The 20,337-nt window shown below is 50.0% G+C and overlaps 1 protein-coding gene across 2 annotated transcripts; it reads right to left on the reverse strand.

Annotated features, from left to right (window-relative positions):
• Positions 1-3,452: 3,452 nt before the first annotated feature.
• SPEF1 (sperm flagellar 1) lies at positions 3,453-19,547 on the reverse strand. Of its 2 annotated transcripts, XM_079991216.1 has the most exons (8): positions 18,848-19,547; positions 16,750-16,861; positions 15,686-15,839; positions 14,362-14,424; positions 10,112-10,160; positions 6,433-6,487; positions 5,268-5,379; positions 3,453-4,909 (listed from the first exon to the last, which is right to left on the reverse strand). In XM_079991216.1, the coding sequence occupies exons 1-8, from the start codon at positions 18,957-18,959 to the stop codon at positions 4,802-4,804; spliced, it is 765 nt and encodes a 254-aa protein (XP_079847342.1). In that variant the 5' UTR covers positions 18,960-19,547; the 3' UTR covers positions 3,453-4,801. The 2 variants fall into 2 exon arrangements, with proteins under 2 accessions (XP_079847342.1, XP_079847343.1); XM_079991217.1 differs by lacking the exon at positions 14,362-14,424 and having other exon boundaries at positions 18,848-19,543.
• Between the last annotated feature and the right edge of the window lie 790 nt (positions 19,548-20,337).

Raw genomic sequence — 20,337 nt, forward strand, 5'->3', positions numbered from 1 at the left:
GAGCAAATGGCACCTGGGGTTCTGGAAACAAGGCTCCAGTCACGCTGAAGGCAGAAATCAGGATAATGTTCCCTCGTCACCCTGGGGGAAAGTGATAAGCAGGGTGCCGCAAGGTTCTCTCCTGGACCCATTGTTCAGCGTCTTTTTAAACAATTTGGACAAAGGAATTGAGGGGATGCTCATCAAATTTGACAATGATGCCAAACTGGGAGGGATAGCTAATGCCCCAGAAGACAGAATCTGGGTTCAAGATGACTGCAGCAGATTGGAAAACTGGGACCAAACTGACAAAATGAAGAACTGCAGATGAAGATGATGGACTTTTTGGAGCTGGCCGACCTGACTGGAAGAATCCGCGATCAGAAAGAAGAGGAGACACAAGAGGACTGGATGAAATTTAAAGAATATTTAGCTAAAGATAAATAGAAAATCCTTGGAAGTATCAAATAGGTTTAGGAGTAGAATAGGAATAGGTGTTAGTAAGTATTAAAGATTCGAATAATAGTAAAGGATAAAGGGTTAGTAAATGAAAGGAGTTAACATTATTAGAAATATGAATTTGGAGAACTGTTATAAAAGTGATATAATGAAATTCAGTTAGGGGGGATTTGAGGAAGTCCGCTATTAATGTGAAGTAGTTGGGTACTAGAAGAAATAGACTTTTTTGTATGTGTTTAGTTTATTGCTGTGTTTTCTTTGTTGAGTGTTTTTATGTGTTTATGTGATGTTTTAAATGTTAAAAATCAATAAAAAAAATTGGGGGGGGGGGACAAACTAACAAAATTGAGTTTCAACAGGTACAAAAGCAAGGTTCTGCACTTAGGCAGGAAGAACCAACTGCACAAATATAAGATGGGGGGACACCTGGCTTGCCAGTAGTACATGTAAAACTGTTCTAGGGGGTCGTAGTAGACCAGTAGCTTAGCATAGGTCAACAGTGTGATGATGCAGCAGCGGCAACAGCAAAAAATAAATAAAAGCTAATCCTATTCTAGGTAAAAGGTAAAGGACCCCTGGATGGTTAAGTCCTGTCAAAGGCGATTATGGGGTTGTGGCGCTCATCTCACTTTCAGGCCGAGGGAGCCGGTGTTTGTCCACAGACAGTTTTCCGGGTCATGTGGCCAGCATGATTAAGCTGCTACTGGCGCACGGAGGACTGTGATGAGTGTCAGAGCGCACAGAAATGCCATTTTCCTACCCGCCACAGCGGTACCTATTTATCTACTTGCACAGGTGTGCTTCTGAACTGCTAGGTTGGCAGAAGCCTGGACAGAGCCTCCGTCGCAGGGATTTGAACCGCCGACCTTCTGATCGGCAAGCCCAAGAGGCTCAGTGGTTTAGAACACAGCGCCACCCATGTCCCTGTATTCTATAATGCTATTCTAGGCTGCATCAACAGAAGTTTAGTGCTCAGTGAAGTAATAGTTCCCCTCTATTGGCCTTGGTCAGACCCTACCTAGAGTTCAGTGTCCAGTTCTGGGCACCACAATCTAAGAAGGATGTTGACAAGGTGGAAGGTGTGCAGAGGCAGGCAACCAAGACAAACAAGGGTCGGGTAGCCAAGCCATATGAGGAACGGTTGAAGGAGCTGGGTATGTTTAGCTTTGCCAGCCTATGATTCCCAGCAACAGGTATTCAAAGGCATGACACCTCTGGCAGTGCGGGAGAACATGCCCATTGTGGCTAGTATCCATTGATAGCCTTCTCCCCATGCATTTGCCTAAAGCATCGAGAGAGCTCTAGCTTGGGAGTGCTGCTCCAAAATCTTCTGGAGCACTCTCCCTGCTGCTAAAGGAGCCCTGACCGTTAGGTCCAGTCGTGGCCGACTCTGGGGTTGCGGCGCTCATCTCGCTCTATTGGCCAAGGGAGCCGGCGTACAGCTTCTGGGTCATGTGGCCAGCAGGACTAAGCCGCTTCTGGTGAACCAGAGCACCATTTACCTTCCCGCCGGAGTGGTACCTATTTATCTACTTGCACTTCGACTTCCTTTTGAGCTCCTAGGTTGGCAGGAGCAGGGACCGGGCAACCGGAGCTCACCCCATCGCGGGGATTCGAACCGCCAACCTTCTGATCGGCAAGTCCTAGGCTCTGTGGTTTAGACCACAGCACCACCCGCATCCCTCCTCCCTGCTGCTAGAGTACTCCAAATAAAAGAGACGAGGAACGAGAAGGATAAACCATTTTAATGCTGAAAGATCTTCAGACAAGCCCCTATGCAAAGAAAAACACGATTGTACAGAAACCCCAGCCCGTGATGACCCAACGTTACCCAGATGCAACATTAGCTTCACCATAATCGAAAAGCGAGTGATTAAAAGCAACTGATCAGAACGCCTGCTCCATCGGCGGGAGGGTCTGCTCGTCCACGCCACCGTTTTCACATCAGAGCTGGGCCAAGGACGCCCATCTTGTGTCTGCTCTAGACAGCATCTCCTGAGAAAATGCTCAAGCGTGCCTTCATCGTAGTCAGGGCGTGGCATGGTGCCAGCCTTCCCCCATCCCTTGTGGCCACGTTCCTTTTTCTGCATGGCATAAGGAAATGCGGCGTCCACCTCCGAGAGCCCGGGGCAGCAGCCATGGTGGAATGGCATGTTTTGAAGCAGATTGGCTTGTCCCTTCAAGTTCTGTGTTCCAGGCTGCAACAGTCACAAACGCCTGGTGGGGAAAATCCACAGGCACCATTTTCACCAAGGAAAACAATAGCTATGATGTGAATTGCTCACTAGATGCCTGAGGACAATAGGAAGTGGGATATCTCCTCCAGCTTCCTGGGGCGCTAGGAGAAGGCCCCATGGTTTAGACCATGTGGTGCCCCTTTAAACTTTTTGGGACTACTGCTCCCATCATCCATGATCACTGGTCCATGTGATGGGAGCTGGGGTCAAACAGCACCACGTTGGCGACCCCTGAATTCAACCCTCCCTTGCGACAGCGGGGCAGATGCAGGCATCTCTAGAAGATTCTGAGATCTGCATGGCAGATCCTGAGATCTATTGTGTTGGAAGAAGAGGTCATTATGGGAGCTAAACAGGGAGAGCCTACTCAAGAGTCCCCGTGGCAAGCTTGGAATCTTACTCAGTATTGAGCAGTGAAGCCCACGCAGAATTATATGCAGAGGTCTGTTGGAGGCTGTGCGCAGCTCTGCTGACGCCATAATTGAAGTTTGCTGCAAAAAAATTCTGCACACCCCCATATGATGGGCAGATCCTGAGGTCAATAAGAGACAATGTTGGAGGTCTGCAAGGTCAGACTGAATTGCATACAGCAAGGGCCAAATAATAGAACAAAGCAGCCCTCGCAACAACGTTCGGTTCTGTTTGGACTGAAATTCATTGGATGCAAACCTTCCTTAGTGGCCCAGCATATGTGAAGATCTAGCACAAAAACCCAAGAAGAAGAAAAACAGGGCTTGCAAAGTAAAAGGACATCCCGGGTGGTGTTCCCAAAAATAATATAGCTGTCAGTTTATGCTTTCTGAGCCACGACCGACCCGCGAGTTGTCATCCCAAACATCTGGGGGGCACCAGGTTGGCAAAGTCTGGCTTAGGACAGCAGAAGCTGCCTTCTTTCATTTTGTCAAAAAAAAAAAAAAAGGAAGTTGACTTAAAATTTAAAAACAAAATAAAATTGAGGAACCTATGTTCAAAACACAGGCCTGCAACTAACTTATCAAGCGGAAGTCACAACGCCTCTTTGTCGTTGCTGCATCTGCAGATTCCACTTTTGTGCAAGAGCCCCATTTGCCTGCTGGGGTTTGCAACCGTTTTCTTTCACAGTTGGGATTTGCATGCCCTTTGCCACAGAGGCACAGAGTGCAGTTGTGCAAAAAGCTTTCACAGGCACCAACAGGGTTCAAGGGATGACCCACTCCCTATTTAATGCACGAGGTGCCTGTCCCTCACTGCAGAAAAAGTGGGGTCTATGGGGGAACCGTTCCATCTGCACATCTGCAGCACTGGGAGCAGGGAGATGAAGAAACAGAAGAAACAGCCAAAACTATCCCCCCCCCCAAGGTGAAAACAAGGCTGGAGAGAGAGAAGGCCCACAGAAGGACGTTGGATCCTGATTGCTGCGTCACCCACAAAGGCCTGTACTTCTCAGAACTACATTTCCCAGGGGGAATGGACCAGCAGGATCCCCCCCCCCCGAGGGACGTTACGTGTACCCTGAAAGTACAGTTTCTCCTCAACAGAAAGTCGCAGAGCTCAAGGCTCCTGGCAGAACGCCCTGTTGCTCCATCCACAGCCCTCAGAGCCTTCGAGATGTTCCAGTGCCACCTGCAGGGCCAAGGACTTGGGAGAGAGTGGGCAAGGCACAGAGGCTGGCCTCACCTGGGAGGAGGCAGGCCTGGACCTAGTCACCAGGTGAGGAGGCGGCAAGCAGGGCGTCCAAGGCAACAGTGAAGCCACAAGCCCATTTCCTAGACTGTCGCTGAGTGGGGAACTCTCAAGCGAGTGCTGGTTTTGGAGAGCCCAAGAGGGAGCTCTCATCCCTGAGCAGCAGAGCCCCCTGTACCGGGGCAGTCTACCCCTTGGATGTGGACCAGCAAGAGGGTTGGGGAGAATTGAGGGCACGTCCTCTGGGCATCGGCGAGGCCATCTGCCCGCGCCAGCCAGACTTGGGACCTCTGCCAGCCTTTGTTGCTCTGACGTCTCAGCCTGCCTGGAGCCTGAAGGCAGCTGTTTGCAAAGGAAGAGGTGGCAGAAAAGAGAGAAAGAGAGACAGAGAGAGAGAGAGGAGGCCTGGCCATCTGAAAAAATCGTCTGGTGGGCACCAGAGAGGGGAACCCGAGACGGCGCCTTCACTTCCGCCTCTGCTCCGCCTGCTGCAGGCGGCGGGTTAGGTCATCGATCCGGACGTTCTTCAGGTGCAAGAGATGCTCCAAGCGGCGGACCTTCATCTGAAGGATCTGGACCAGGGAAGAGACAGAGAGGGGTAGATTTCGAAGGGTAGCCCCAGCAGCTCCTGGTGGAGAGGAAAGAGACCCAGGGCCCTGAGGCAGCCACAGCCAGCATCCTGTGGCAGGGAGTTCCTTGGGTGGTGCGTGTGGCTAACAGCCTCAGACACGTCTGTCCAGACTAACCCTGTCCACCTGTAGAAACAGGCGGAAGGGGCGCTGTTGCAAGTGCCACATAATGCCCATTCTGCAGCAATAGGAACTGAGATCTTTGAGTCTGTTGGCACCTGAGGAAGGGCAGGGCTAAAGTTTGGGTGAGGAAGATGAACCTGGCTGGGCCTCAGGGGAAGGGCAAAGGAGCGCCTCTCACCTGCACCATCTCCTGCGAGGCCAGAAGGGCTTGTTCCCTCTCTGCTAAGTGGAGTCGGAGGTTGGCATCTGTTTGCAGAGGCACCGTGTAGCTCTGGTGTCCTTTGGGCCCCCTGGAGACAAGGAAAAGTTCTGGAGGTCACGGTGGTGCAAAAACCTGGGGGTTCCTACCCAACACACACACACACACACACACACACACACACACACAGCAGCCAGGTACTTTACCAGGTCAAAGCAAAAGCCCAGATTTGGTTCAGGGCTTCAGCTAGACTGCCACTAATCCTGGAGGCTCCATTTAGCTATCCCAGTTCGCAGCAGAGCTCGCCAACGTGGCGCCCCCAGATGAACTACGACCTCCCCACTCCTCCTCCCTGGCTGGCTGGCTGCCGGCACCGATGAGTGCTGCGAGTCCAGCAATATCAGTGTGGACTAGTGGTTAGAGTGCCTGTCTTTGGGGACCTGGGAGGCCGGGGTTCGAATCCCCGCTTAGCTCGCTGTGGCCGTTTGCCACCTCCCAGCCTACCTCACAGGGCTGTTTGTGGGGATAAGATGGGGAGGGGGCGGGTGGGAGTTGAGCGGTGGTCAAATATGCCTGGAGGGCGCTATGTTGGGGAAGTCGGGTGAAGGACACAGACAGGGCGGCACTGAGGCTGCCGCAGGGCTCAGGTGAGAGGAGAAGAAGAAGAAGAAGAAGAGTTTGGATTTGATACCCCGCCTTTCACTCCCTTTAAGGAGTCTCAAAGCGGCTAACATTCTCCTTTCCCTTCCTCCCCCACAACAAACACTCTGTGAGGTGAGTGGGGCTGAGAGACTTCAAAGAAGTGTGACTGGCCCAAGGTCACCCAGCAGCTGCATGTGGAGGAGCGGAGATGCGAACCCGGTTCCCCAGGATTACGAGACTACCGCTCTTAACCACTACACCACACTGGCTCTCAGAGAGAAAGAACCAAGAGGATTTCCACCGGGCTGCCCAACCTGGTGGACCTGCTCCTTAAACAATGGAACTCCCTGCCACAAGAGGCAGTTATGGCAGGGTAATAATAATAATAATAATAATAATAATAATAATAATAATAATAATATTTGCTTGCAGCTGTACTGCCAACCCTGGCAAGACAGGGTTTCCCTAACTGCCAGTAATTCTTCTCTTTTTTCTAAATTACCTTTCCAACCCAGGAGAGTCCTGGGTGCTGTTGGACTTGGGCTTTGAAGTGAAGCCTGTAAAATGCGAAACAGAGAGTGTTATGAGAGGCATGTAGGATCTCCAAAATCCCCACCCCGCAATGAAACCAGAATTCAACGGAGACTGTATTTATAGCTATCTATGCATTTATATGACTTTAAAAATAAAAAAAAAATCCCATGAGAATTTATTATTTATTGATCCATCTTATTAGGAAAGGCCCACAGCTCAGTGATGGAACATCTGCTTTGCATGCTGCAGAATGTCCCAGGTTCAGTCCTCGATGGCATCTCCGGGCAGGGCTGAGAGAGACTCCTGCCCAAAATCCTGGAAATCTGCTGCCAGTCAGTGTAGACAATACTGCGATGGATGGTGTCAGGGTTCGGGGAAGTGGCTTCCTTCCTCGCTTTGGCTGTGCATAAGCAGAACAATACAAAAATGGTCTCTTTCCATTTAAAGAGATTCTAATGAACACAGTGAAAGAGCAAAGAGTCCGTTCTCGGAGAAAAGGTGCTCCCAGTTATGGTTTACACCCACTTCTCCCCCAGAGTCACTTCCTCGTCTTGCAACCTGATCTGGCATCCACCGTGCCTTCTGTGCAGCCACCTTATCTAATCTCCTTGACCTTTGTCAGGAGTGCGTGCAGGAGCCAGGCCCTGTGACCAAGTAGGGCTTCACAGGACTGGGGCCTTCCTAAGTTTGTTCTGAAGAGGCAAGGCGCGGCCACACAGGTGAGGCCGATTGGTAACTAACAGCACCTGGTGGCAAGAGCCAGGAAGGGATATAAGGTCAGCTTTTCGCTTCAGCTCTTTGCCACAGCAACACGTTCCCTGCCTTGCTGCATTTGGCTTCTTGTTTCCTGATCCTCGAACCTCGGCTTCTTGACTCCTTGCTTCTTGATCCTCGGACCCCTGGCTTTGCGACTCCTTGCTTCTTGATCCTCGGACCCCTGACTTTGTGACTCTTTGCTTCTTGATCCTCAGTCCCCTGACTTCATGACTCCCTGCTTCTTGATCCTCGGACCCCTGACTTCGTGACTCCTTGCTTCTTGATCCTCGAACCCATGACTTCGTGACTCCTTGCTTCTTGATCCTTGGACCCTTGGCTTCTTGACTCCCAGCTCTCTGACCCTCGGACTCTTGGCTTCCCAACTCCTGGCTTCTGATCTCCCGTTCCTGCTCCCACTCCGCCATCTTGCCCCCGGTCCTGACGTCCCCAGCCAGGACTTCGATCCCCCATGAACCGGACCGTGACAACCTTTGACTGAACGGCTGGACACTTTCCAGTGAACCAGAGTCTGTTAACTCTCTCTCTCCCTGCCGGTTCTCCTCCTCCTAGCTGTTCACCACCCAGTTCTTCCCAACTTTTGTCTTCTGAACTATGCCCCTCTGCGAACCACGGTTCCAAATCTATACTGCCCCACTGCTCCTGGGAAGATTCAGGATTCTGGTCAGGAGCAGGCTCCCACCATTCCTCATCAGTGCAGCCCTCCTCAGCACAGTCCCTGACAGATGGATCCTGTTCCTTGCTGCATTCTGGTGACTGATTTAGGAAAAAGATGCATACACGGCTTAATAATAAATAATGGCTATGGTTGATTGGCATCCGTCTGGCTCGGGAGACAATGGAGGAAGGTGCCTTTGAGGGTAAGGTTCCAGCACCTCCTGGGGTCATGTGAAAATTTTATAATAATAAATAGACTCTCTTAGCTGTATGCATAAATATCCCTCTAGGAGAATAGGCTGCCACTTTGTACAGCAATCATACCTCAGGTTACAGACGCTTCAGGTTACGTTTTTTCAGGTTACGGACGCGCCAAAGCCCGGAAGTATCAGAACGGGTTACTTCCAGGTTTCGGCGGTCGTGCATGCACAGAAGTGCTAAATTGCACTTCGCGCATGTGCAGAAACACCGAATTGCAACCCACGCATGCGCAGACACACCACTGCGGGTTGCGAACGCTGAGGTTTGCGAACGTGCATCCTGCACGGATCACGTTCGCGACCCGAGCATCCACTGTACTGAGTCAGACCTCTGGGTCCTCTGGCTCAGTATGGCTTACACCAGGGGTTGCCAACGTGTGGCCCACGGGCCGGATGTGGCCCACGAAGACCGCTTTACTGGCCCATGAGCCACCCCTGAACCGAGCCACCCACTTGGTGAGTCCCCTGCGCACTGCGCTAAACCGGTACAGCGTGGTGCGGGGACTCACCGAGCGGCGCCAGAAATCGCATCTGCACATACGTAGATACTGGAAATCGCATCTGCGCATGTCCAGACACCGGAAATTGCTTCTATGCAGGTGCGATTTTCGGCGTCTGGGCATGCGCAGTAGCGATTTTCGGCATCGCAGATATGCGCAGATGCAATTTCCGGCATCGCGCTGCGCCACTCCGGCCCACGGACTATCTCCATGGGAGTGATCCAGCCCATGGCTGGTAAACCTTGCCGACCTCTGGCTTACACTGACTGGCAGCAAGTCTCCTCCAGGGCTTAGGACTGGGGTTAACTCACTTGGTGGAGCAGGAGACTCTTAACCGCAGGGTTGTGGGTTTGAGCCCCATGTTGGGCAAAAGGTTCCTGCATTGGACTGAATAAATCTTGTGGTCCCTTCCAGCTCTAGTTGGAATACCCTACAGACACGTTTAAAAGCTTGGTGATGGAAGTTTCAGGACAGGCAAAAGGAAGCCCTTCTTCATGCAGTGCAGAGTTAATCTATGGAACTCTCTGCCACAGGAGGCAATGATGGCCACTAACTTGGACGGTTTTCAAAGGTTAGAAAAAATCATGGAGGAGGACAGCTGTCAATCACTACTAGCCATAGTCAGAGGCAGCAATGCTTCTGAATACCAGCTGCTGGGAACCACAAAGGTGGTCTTGTGTTCGAATCCTGCTTGCCACAGGCATGTGGTTGGCCCCTGTGAGAACAGGATGCTGGACTAGATTACTCATTGGTCTGATCCAGCAGCTGGCTCTTCTGGTGTTCTGGCCTGATCCAGCATTGATCCTTTGTTGTTGTTTAGTCATTTATGAAGCTCAACATCAAAAAACCACTAAGATCATGGCCACTGGTCCCATCACCTCCCGGCAAGTAGAAGGGGAAGATATGGAGGCAGTGAGAGATTTTACTTTCTTGGGCTCCATGATCACTGCAGATGGTGACAGCAGTCACGAAATTAAGAGACGCCTGTGTTATGTACTGAGTCGAATAGGATCCAAACTGCAGCAGTCTGATTGGTCCTAGAACAATAGGATCCAAAAGGCAGCAGTCTGATTGGTCCTAGAACAATAGGATTCAGAATGCAGCAGTCTGATTGGTCCTAGAACAATGCAGCGGTATGACTGGTTGGCAGGAACCACCCAATCATGCTCCAGATTGAAGTGAATCCACAACCTGACTGGCTTACAGTAGAATTCCGGAATTAGCCAATCATGTGCAGCCCATTGTGTAAATAATGTATATAAAGCAGATACTTTGAGGGGACTTGCATTCATTCCTCCTCACCACCATGAGCTGAATAAAGAGCATGAAATCACTTTGCGACTCTGAGTATATTTCAGCCTGGGAGAAAAGCAATGAAAAACCTAGACAGCATCTTACAAAAGCAGAGACATCATCTTGCTGACAAAGGTCTGTATAGCTAAAACATTGATCCTACCTGTATCCAGGTAGTTGTTTTCCTCCAGGGTCGAGCGCATTCCCAGCTCCTGTGTCGAGAGAGCCAGAGAAGGAAAGCAAGTTGACTCTTCGAGCGCTCAGGGTCCCGCTCCTCCCTTCCTCCATGAAAAGCCCTCCTGGCCACATCAACACTACAGTGGTACCTCAGGTTACATACACTTCAGGTTACAGACTCCTCTAACCCAGAAATAGTGCTTCAGGTTAAGAACTTTGCTTCAGGATGAGAACAGAAATCGTGCTCCGGCAGCACGGCAGCAGCAGGAGGCCCCATTAGCTAAAGTGGTGCTTCAGGTTAAGAACAGTTTCAGGTTAAGTACGGACCTCCGGAATGAATTAAGTACTTAACCTGAGGTACCACTGTATTCAATTAAACTGGCTTCTCCCCACCTTCTGGTCTGATGCTGGTTTGAGTCGTAACATGCAGGTGTGAGCTTGGAAAGAAACATGGGGGTTGCAGCAACCTCTGAGCAGGGCAGGATTAATCCCACAGCAGCAGAGAAACGAGGGCAGCAAAGGAAAGAGGCACAGCAGTTTGGCGACCCGTTGAGGAACAGCCACCGAAATCGTTTCTGGGGCTCCTGAGAAGCTGTCAGGGAGAGGGGAGGCTTCCTGGGCTTTTGAGATTATTTTCTTTGGCAGGGTCAGGCCATGAGAAGCCATGCACTAAGGAGACCTCGAAGCCCATCCCAATGCCAGACTCCCAAATAAATAGATAGAGGAATAAATAAATAGAGGAAATCCCTATTTTCAGTCCCGGATTTACAGAAGCCGTCCTGGTTTCTGATTTGATCCCAGAATTTCCCACTTTTCCTTAGAACGTCCCTATGATCTCCTTCTACCGGTCCACAATAGAAAGTGTCCTTTCACACTGCATCAGGACGCTGGTTTGACATCATCTGATAGGAAGTGCCTACAGAGGGTGGTGAATACAGCACAAGATATTATGGGCTGTCCTGTGAATCCGCTGGATGAAATAGCGGAAGAACGTTGCCTCAGGAGAGTGAGGAAAATCCTCACGGATGATTCACACCCTGACCGGCACTTTCTTGATCTCCTGCCCTTGGGCAGAAGATATAGAAGCAGGATTAGTCGCACCAACAGGGTAAAGAACAGCTTCTATCCGTGGGCTGTTAGGCTGCTGAATGGAAAGGTAACAACAGGGCAACTGACTTTCGGGTTTGGTGGGTGTGCGTCAGTAAACGAGGGGAATTAAGACCAAGAGAGCTGAGTGGGGGGTGCTCCTGTAATCTCACTGTATACAATAAAGTATAAAGTATTTTCATCGGAGAAATGTTGGAGGGTATGGAGTTATGTGACCCCCGAGCCAAGGAGATAAGTAACTGTACAACCTTTAGAAGGCATTGGAAGGCAGCCGTGGCTAGGGAAGCTTTTTAATGTTTGATGTTTTATTATGTTTTTATAACTGTTGGAAGTCGTCCAGAGGGGCTGGGGCAAGTCAGATGGGCGGGGAGTAATAATAATAATAATAATAATAATAATAATAATAATAATAATAGTAAAATAAAGGTAAAGGGACCCCTGACCATTAGGTCCAGTTGTGGCCGACTCTGGGGTTGCGGCGCTCATCTCGCTTTATAGGCCGAGGGAGCCGGCGTAGAGCTTCCAGGTCATGTGGCCAGCATGACTAAGCCGCTTCTGGCGAACCAGAGCAGCGCACGGAAACGCTGTTTACCTTCCCGCCGGAGAGGTACCTATTTATCTACTTGCACTTTGACGTGCTTTCCAACTGCTAGGTTGGCAGGAGCAGGGACTGAGCAATGGGAGCTCACCCCGTCTCGGGGATTCGAACCGCTGACCTGATCGGCAAGTCCTAGGCTCTATGGTTTAACCCACAGCGCCACCCACGTCCCCTACATATAGTAGGCGTATTTAAAATGAGTCATCATAGCGTACCCTTTTGCGCTCTTCAAAATATGGCAACCCTAACTCTGCTTGAAGCAAAGAAAGAAAGGGCAGCCATGGAGGACTAGAGACAGATGCACTGAAGAGAGGCAGATAAATGACTATTGTCCATGACTGCTACGTAGAACCTCCAGGTTCAGAGGCAGTTACCACTGAATACCAGTTGTGGGGCAGGGAGGGAGAGCAGGCAGTGAGGAAGGGTTACTGCAATCCTGCCCTGCATGGGGGTTTCCTGGATGCTGTCCCTGCCCCTGCCCTGGGTGTAAATTCGCCAGCTTCTTTCTAGATGCTGGACAGGGTGTGTCAAGCCAGGCCGCCCTGCACTGCATTAAACAAGTTGCAGTGCTGGCCTGTGCCTGTTCCGTTGAGTCCCACAAACGGGCTGCACGTAGGATTGCTGGCTCCTTCTCTCGGCTGACAGCCGCACGTGCTGTACGGAGCGCAAGTGCAGTGTTTCGGCGCACACGACCCACCCATTACTCCACAACCGCCGGCTGTCTTTTTGTGGATGGGCTGTGGCAGATCAAACAGCTCGAGCCCAGTGCTTTCGGACAGAGGCCATTCATATTCTCTGCGACAGTCCCGGATGCGTCAAGCTGGCATGAAAGAGCCCTGCCCTGGCTCCCTTCCTGGAATCAATCCACGAAAAGAGATTTTGCAGCCCAGCTCACGCCATGGAAGAATCAGTACACTGCCCTCTTGACGCAGATCTGCCTTTTTTTGCATATTCACCGCAGATGATAAGGAGAGTTACAATCTCTTCTTATTCTTGCCAGAATCCTTTACTTTTCCAGCAAGCTCTGTGACGCCTCAGACCCTCCAAGTCTTCCTATTTTCCAGGGACAGTCCCACATTTACAGAAGCCGTCCCGGTTTCCAATTTGATCCCGAAATGTCCCGCATTTCTTTAGGACATCCCTATTTTCATTGGAGAAACGTTGGAGGGTATGGAGTTATGCAACCTTCTTGAAGCCAAGGAAAGAAGTAACTACACATCCGAAGACATCTGAAGAGAGTTCTGTACAGGGAGGCTTTCAGTGATTGGTGTTTTATTATTGTTTAATATATTTTAGAAGCCACCCAGAGTGGCTGGGGCAACTCAGTCAGATCTGTGGGATATAAATAATAAGATAATAAGACCTACGGGACCGCCTCTCCTGGTATGCCCTGCAGAGGACCTTAAGGTCCACAAATGACAACATTTTGGAGGTCCCAAATCGTAAGGTGCTTAGATTGGTCTCAACCAGGGCCAGGGCCTTTTCAGTACTGGCCCCGACTTGGTGGAACGCTGTATCCCAAGAGAGTAGGGTCCTGTGGGACTGGACATTTTTCCGCAGGGCCTGCAAGACAGAGCTGTTCCGCCTGGCCTTTGGTTTGGACTCAGTCTGGCCCTTATGTTTCCCTCCCCTTACGGTTTTGATCTATGGGCTACTTTTAAAATGAGGCTGCCTTTTAAATCGCATTTTAACCTGTATTTTAAATTGGTCGCGCCCCCCCCCCCCCCCATTATGGTTTTACTGTAATTTTACTGGTGTTAGCCGCCCCGAGCCCGGGGAGGGTGGGGTATAAATAATAATAATAATTATTATTATTATTATTATTATTGAATAGGATGTTCCCATTTTTGTTGGAGAAATGTTGTAGCTTCTAGCTTCTAGCTCTGATAATAATAATAGTAATGGTGTAGTAATAAATAAGTTAAATAAAAAGGTAAAGGTAAAGGTACCCCTGCCCGTACGGGCCAGTCTTGGCAGACTCTGGGGTTGTGCGCCCATCTCACTTAAGAGGCCAGGGGCCAGCGCTGTCCGGAGACACTTCCGGGTCACGTGGCCAGCGTGACAGCGCTGCTCTGGCAAGCCAGAGCCGCACACGGAAACGCCGTTTACCTTCCCGCTGGTAAGCGGTCCCTATTTATCTACTTGCACTTAGGGGTGCTTTCGAACTGCTAGGTTGGCAGGCGCTGGGACCGAGCAGCGGGAGCGCACCCCGCCGCAGGGATTCGAACCGCCGACCTTTCAATCGGCAAGTCCTAGGCGCTGAGGCTTTAACCCACAGCGCCACCTGCGTCCCTTAAAAAATAAGTTAAATAGGACATCTCTATTTTCATTGGAGAAATGTTTGACAGTGGAACAGTCTCTCTCAAGAGGTGGTGGACTCTCCTTCCATGGAGAATTTTAAGCAAATTTTGGGTGGCCATCTGCCAGGATGCTTTAGCTGAGTGAATCAGACAAGCAGAGGGGGAAAGAGGGGGAGCGAGAGAGGGGGCCTTCTGGGAGGGGCATATGCTGAAGAGGAAAAAGGCTGAGACCTGGGGCAATGGAGACGGAAAGGAGCAAAGACTGCAGGAGCCCACAGCGGTTGGAGGATGGCCCTGGAAGGAAGCAAAAGGGAGGAAGGCGTGAAAAGGGGCTTGCCTAGGAAACACACGTCCAAGAGGTTTTCCGTTTGCCCCTCTGATTTCCCAGGAAAACCCTCTGCTTATTGCTGAATCAGAACAAACTCCAATCCATTTTTTTTCCGATTCAGCAGTAAACAGAAGAGCAGCCAGCTGCTGCTTTGGCCAGATCTAACTTCACCCCTGTTATGTACTGAGTTGAATAGGATCCAAAAGGTAGCAGTCTGATTGGTCCTAGAAAATAGGATCCAGAATGCAGCAGTCTGATTGGTCCACAGTAGCCACCTAATCCAGCTCCAGGTGGAAATGAATCCACAACCTGATTGGCCTACAGGAGAATCCCAGAATTAGCCAATCACGTGGGGCCCATTCTGTAAATAATGTATATAAAGCAGACATTCGGGGGAACTTCCATTCCTCCTCACCACTATGAGCTGAATAAAGAGCATGAAATCCACTCTCGACTCCGAGTTTATTTCAACCCCTATCGATTTATCTCACTTTCCAGAGATGTGGGCATCGCAGCACAGCAAGAAACATTTCCGAAGAACATGCTAAGCAAACGTCTTTCAGAACCAATGCATGCCGTGGTTGCAGCCTTAATCTTGACACCGTGTTCCCAGTGCCTGAAACAAGCAGTTTGGTGAACTTAGGGTGCGAGCACCCTCTGCTGCTCTTCAGAAAAATAGCAAGCAGCCTGGCCCGTTTCTTGATTTGCTGATGGCTTTGTCCCCACACGCAAAATAAACTGTGGTGCAATGACCAAAAAATGCCAACGGACAAGGAATGGTTGCATGAAAAAAAAAACTGGTGAATTTAAGGTGGCTTAGTATTTTCACGGCACCGCTACAAATGCTGGGCATGATCCACTGGGAAGTTCTCCTGTGGAAGTCCCATTGAAATGAATGAGCTCTATGCAAGAGCACAGAGCATGAGCAGTAGTGATTATGGCACAACAAGAAGCCTCATTTGCAGCCCGCAGGCTTGATGGCTCCATGTGGATCTGGGAGGCAGCGGTTTGGACTTGGCTGGGCCATTAGCAAGGAGTTGTTGGCGCTCTGGGGCAAACTGCTGCCTCTCAGCCTCAGTTTTGTAATCTGTAAAATGGGCACAATAGTTTCCTGTTGCTAGGATGACTTGCAAGGTTGCAGGTGAACGGAAATGCTGTAACACTGCAAGATGCAACAGGCCAGGGCTAATTGCCTTCCATCCCTCCTTCCTTCCGGGCTCTGCTAACCTGATAGGAACTAGACATCTTGGCCTGCTTCTGTTTTTCCTCGATTTTCTGCCGCAAGGGAATCAGCACCAGCTCTACCATCCCAGGGGTGCACTGGGCAATCTTCCGGACCATGTCTTCTGGGATGGAGAAGTTAAGCTTGCTCAGCACTTTCCTGCAGAAGAAGAAAGGCAATGAAATCAAGCGTATCCAAAGTCCCCACTGGAACACAGGGTGCAATAATAATAATAATAACTTATTATTTATACCCCGCCCATCTGGCTGGGTTTCCCCAGATACTCTGGGCGGCTTCCAACAGAACACTAAAATACAATAACCTATTAATCATTAAAAGCTTCCCTAAACAGGGCTGCCTTCAGATGTCTTCTGAAAGTCTGGTAGTTGTTTTTCTCCTTGACATCTGGTGGCAGGGCGTTCCACAGGGCGGGTGCCACCGCCGAAAAGGCCCTCTGCCTGGTTCCCTGTAACTTGGCTTCTCTCAGGGAGGGAACTGCCAGAAGGCCCTCGGCGCTGGATCTCAGAACGATGGGGGTAGAGACGCTCCTTCAGGTATACTGGGCCTTTGAGGCCGTTTAGGGCTTTAAAGGTCAGCACCAACACTTTGAATTGTGCTCGGAAACGTACTGGGAGCCAGTGTAGGTCTTTCTAGACCGGTGTTATGTGGTCTCGGCGGCCGCTCCCAGTCACCAGTCCAGCTGCCGCATTCTGGATTAGTTGCAATGAAATCAAGTTAGCGTATCCAAAGTCCCCACTGGGACCCAGGGTGCAATGCCTTGGACACATCAGGATGGTGTTGGCAAGGGCTTAAGGCACCCAGGTTTTTGACTCCTGGGAGTACATGGGCATCTCTGGAAGGCTGTGATGGATTTCCAAAGGTGTTTCAAAGTTCAGTGGCCAGCTATGCTCCGTTTTGCAGCAAAATGCCGCGAAATCCGCAAAGACAAGAACATCACCAAGCAAAACAAGCGGCATTTAACATTCAGTGTTCCCATTTGACACGTCCCATATCTCAGCCGGCAGCGGTGGGTTTTAAATTCAGGACATAGCTCAGGGATGTCACTGACCTGTTCAGGTGTCCCCAGTTGGAGAGCTTCTGCTGCGTAGAATTAGCCGGAGCGTAGTTGTGCATTTCCACTATTTTTGGGAAGTAAAACTTCACCACTTCGGCCACCAAAACTGCATGGGAAATCAAAGGGAGAAGTAGGAACAGAATCAGCTGATGAGCCCCCCTTCAAAGCCCACCGCATCCCTGGCTTTTCCTATAGACTTCGTCTATGGTGGCCCGACATGTCTCCAATCAGAGCAGAAACTATCAAATGAAACCATAATAATAATAATAATAATAATTTATTTATACCCCACCCATCTGGCTGGGCTTCCCCAGCCACTCTGGGTGGCTTCCAACAAAATATTAAAATACAGTAATGCATCAAACATTAAAAGCCTCCCTAAACAGGGCTGCCTTCAGATGTCTTCTAAAAGTCTGGTAGTTGTTCTCTTTGACATCTGGTGGGAGGGCGTTCCACAGGGCGGGCGCCACCACTGAGAAGGCCCTCTGCCTGGTTCCCTGTAACCTCACTTCTCGCAATGAGGGAACCGCCAGAAAGCCCTCGGATCTGGACCTCAGTGTCCAGGTAGAACGATGGGGGTGGAGACGCTCCTTCAGGTATACTGGGCCTTTGAGGCCGTTTAGGGCTTTAAAGGTCAGCACCAACACTTTGAATTGTGCTCAGAAACGTACTGGGAGCCAATGTATGTCTTTCAAGACTGGTGTTATGTGGTCTCGGCGGCCACTCCCAGTCACCAGTCTAGCTGCCGCATTCTGGATTAGTTGCAGTCTCCGAGTCTACCTCAGTACAGTGCGCGCATGACTCAGTGTTGATGTCACTTTAAGAGCCCCACATGGCCCCACATCTCAGCAGCCTCTCCTTAAAAACTTCAGGGAAGTTTTTAATATGTAACGCTGTACTGTTTTTAACACTTGATTGGGAGCCGCCCAGAGTGGCTGGGGAAACTCAGCTAGATGGGCGGGGTATAAATTATTATTATTATTATTATTATTATTATTACTCATACCTTCCAACATTTCTCCAACAAAAATAGGGCCATCCTATTCAATAATAATAATAATAATAATAATAATAATAATAATAATAATAATTTTATTATTTATGTCCTGCCCATCTGACTGGGTTGCCCCAGTCACTCAGGGCAGCTTCCAATGTATATAAAAACATAATAAAACATTACACATTAAAAAAAACCTCCCTATGCAGGGCTGCCTTCAGATGCCTTCTAAAGGTTGTATAGTTACTTGTCTCAAGGGTTGCATAACCCCAAACCCTCCAACATTTTCCTGATGAAAATATAGATTGTTCCACCACACCCTCCAACATTTCTGCAATTAAAATAGGGACGTCCTAAGGAGAAGCAGGACATTCTGGGATCAAATCAGAAGCTGGCGGGACGGCTTCTGTAAATGCGGGACTGTCCCTGGAAAATGGGGACACTTTTAGAAGACGTCCGAAGGCAGCAGCCCTGTTTAGGGAAGTTTTTAATGTTTGAAGTTTAATTCTGTTTATAATGCTCTGTTGAAAGCCGCCCAGAGTGGCTGGGAAAACCCAGCCAGATGGACGGGGTAGAAATAATTTGTTATTGTTGTTATTGTTGTTGTTGTTGTTGTTGTTGTTGTTGTTATCATTAGAGAGTCTGCAAGGCTTTTGCAGCAGTTGCTGGCATCGGCCCAATGGACAGGATAGGAATAAATTATTATTATTATTATTATTATTATTATTATTATTATTATTATCAGAGAGTCTGCATGACTTTTGCAGGAGCTGCTGGCATCGGCCCAATGGACAGGATAGGAATAAATTATTATTATTATTATTATTATTATTATTATTATTATTATTATCAGAGAGTCTGCATGACTTTTGCAGGAGCTGCTGGCATCGGCCCAATGGACAGGATAGGAATAAATTATTATTATTATTATTATTATTATTATTATTATTATTATTATCAGAGCGTCTGCATGACTTTTGCAGCAGCTGCTGGCATCGGCCCAAGCCAAAGGCCCCGGGTGCTATGATTCTATAATCCACTGTGAAACACACATATACAAGTGCCAGGACACACACAAAATTGGCCGCCCCAAACCTCCATCGCTGAAGTCGCGGGCGATGTTCCTCTTGGGGCGCGAAAGAGGGATGGCATCGACCCAACTGTACAGGTCGTTCAGGCTCTCCTCATCCAGCTCCCCATTGGCCATGCTGATGTCCGTCTCCCCTTGGCAGCCTCTAGGTGCCCCTCTGGACCAGGCTCAGAGCTTCTCCTCCAGCTCCCTTCTGCCCTGCAGGGCTGGGCGCAGCCATATTGTTTGCCTCCGTTACCATGGCAACATCAGCACCCCCCCCCATCTCAGGTGTGGCAAACCCCAAAGCACCCTGGGAGCGGTAGTTCTGAGTGGATGCCCAGCAACCGCAACCGCAACAGCAGGGTTGCTAGGCAACCAGAGTATCTTAGCAGGCGCCTAGCAACGGGATGGGAGCTGGCCAGCTAAGAGGCAACTGGGGGGAAAGAGCCAATAAGTGGCTGTTTGTGTGTCTGGGGGTCCAAAAAGCGTGCAAGAATAGGGGGCAGAGGCCAGGAGAGCGGGACGTATTCACAAGTTCAAGGGCAGCTAAGGTCGACAAGGGATTTCGAACATCTTCCCCGGCTCGCTCCTGTAACTTTAACCGCAGCTTCAGCAACAGGAATCAGCAGCTGGTACTTTTCTTGGCTTGGAAGGAACCCAAAGGGTCACCTAGCCCAACCCCCTGCAGTGCTTGGGAAACAAGAAGTGTGGTGGTCTGCTCTTCAAATCAAATAATATTATTTGTACCCCGCCCATTGTGGCTGGGTTTCCTGGGCGGCTTCCAACAAAGATTAAAAATACTGTACATTAAAATGTCGACGCAGGTGGCGCTGTGACGCAGGTGGCGCTGTGGGTTAAAGCCTCAGCGCCTAGGACTTGCCGATCGAAAGGTCGGCGGTTCGAATCCCTGCGGCGGGGTGCGCTCCCGCTGCTCGGTCCCAGCGCCTGCCAACCTAGCAGTTCGAAAGCACCTCCGGGTGCAAGTAGATAAATAGGGACCGCTTACCAGCGGGAAGGTAAACGGCGTTTCCGTGTGCGGCTCTGGCTCGCCAGAGCAGCGATGTCACGCTGGCCACGTGACCCGGAAGTGTCTCCGGACAGCGCTGGCCCCTGGCCTCTTAAGTGAGATGGGCGCACAACCCCAGAGTCTGTCAAGACTGGCCCGTACGGGCAGGGGTACCTTTACCTTTACATTAAAATGTCACACATTAAAATCTTCCCTGAAATGGGCTGCCTTCAGATGTCTTCTAAATGTCAGGTAGTTGTTTATTTCCTTGACATCTGGTGGGAGGGCGTTCCACAGGGCGGGCGCCACTACCGAGACGGCCCTCTGCCTGGTTCCCTGTAGCTTTGCTTCTTGCAGTGAGGGAACCACCAGAAGTCCCTCAGAGATGGACCCTAGTGTCCAGGGGTAGAGACGCTTCTTCAGGTATACTGGACCAAGGCCGTTTAGGGCTTTCAAGGTCAGCACCAACACTCTGAATTGTGCTTGGAAATGTACTGGGAGCCAATG

The sequence above is a fragment of the Podarcis cretensis genome (genome assembly GCF_951804945.1).
Source record: "Podarcis cretensis genome assembly, chromosome: 9".
In the NCBI taxonomy this organism is placed as follows: domain Eukaryota; kingdom Metazoa; phylum Chordata; class Lepidosauria; order Squamata; family Lacertidae; genus Podarcis; species Podarcis cretensis.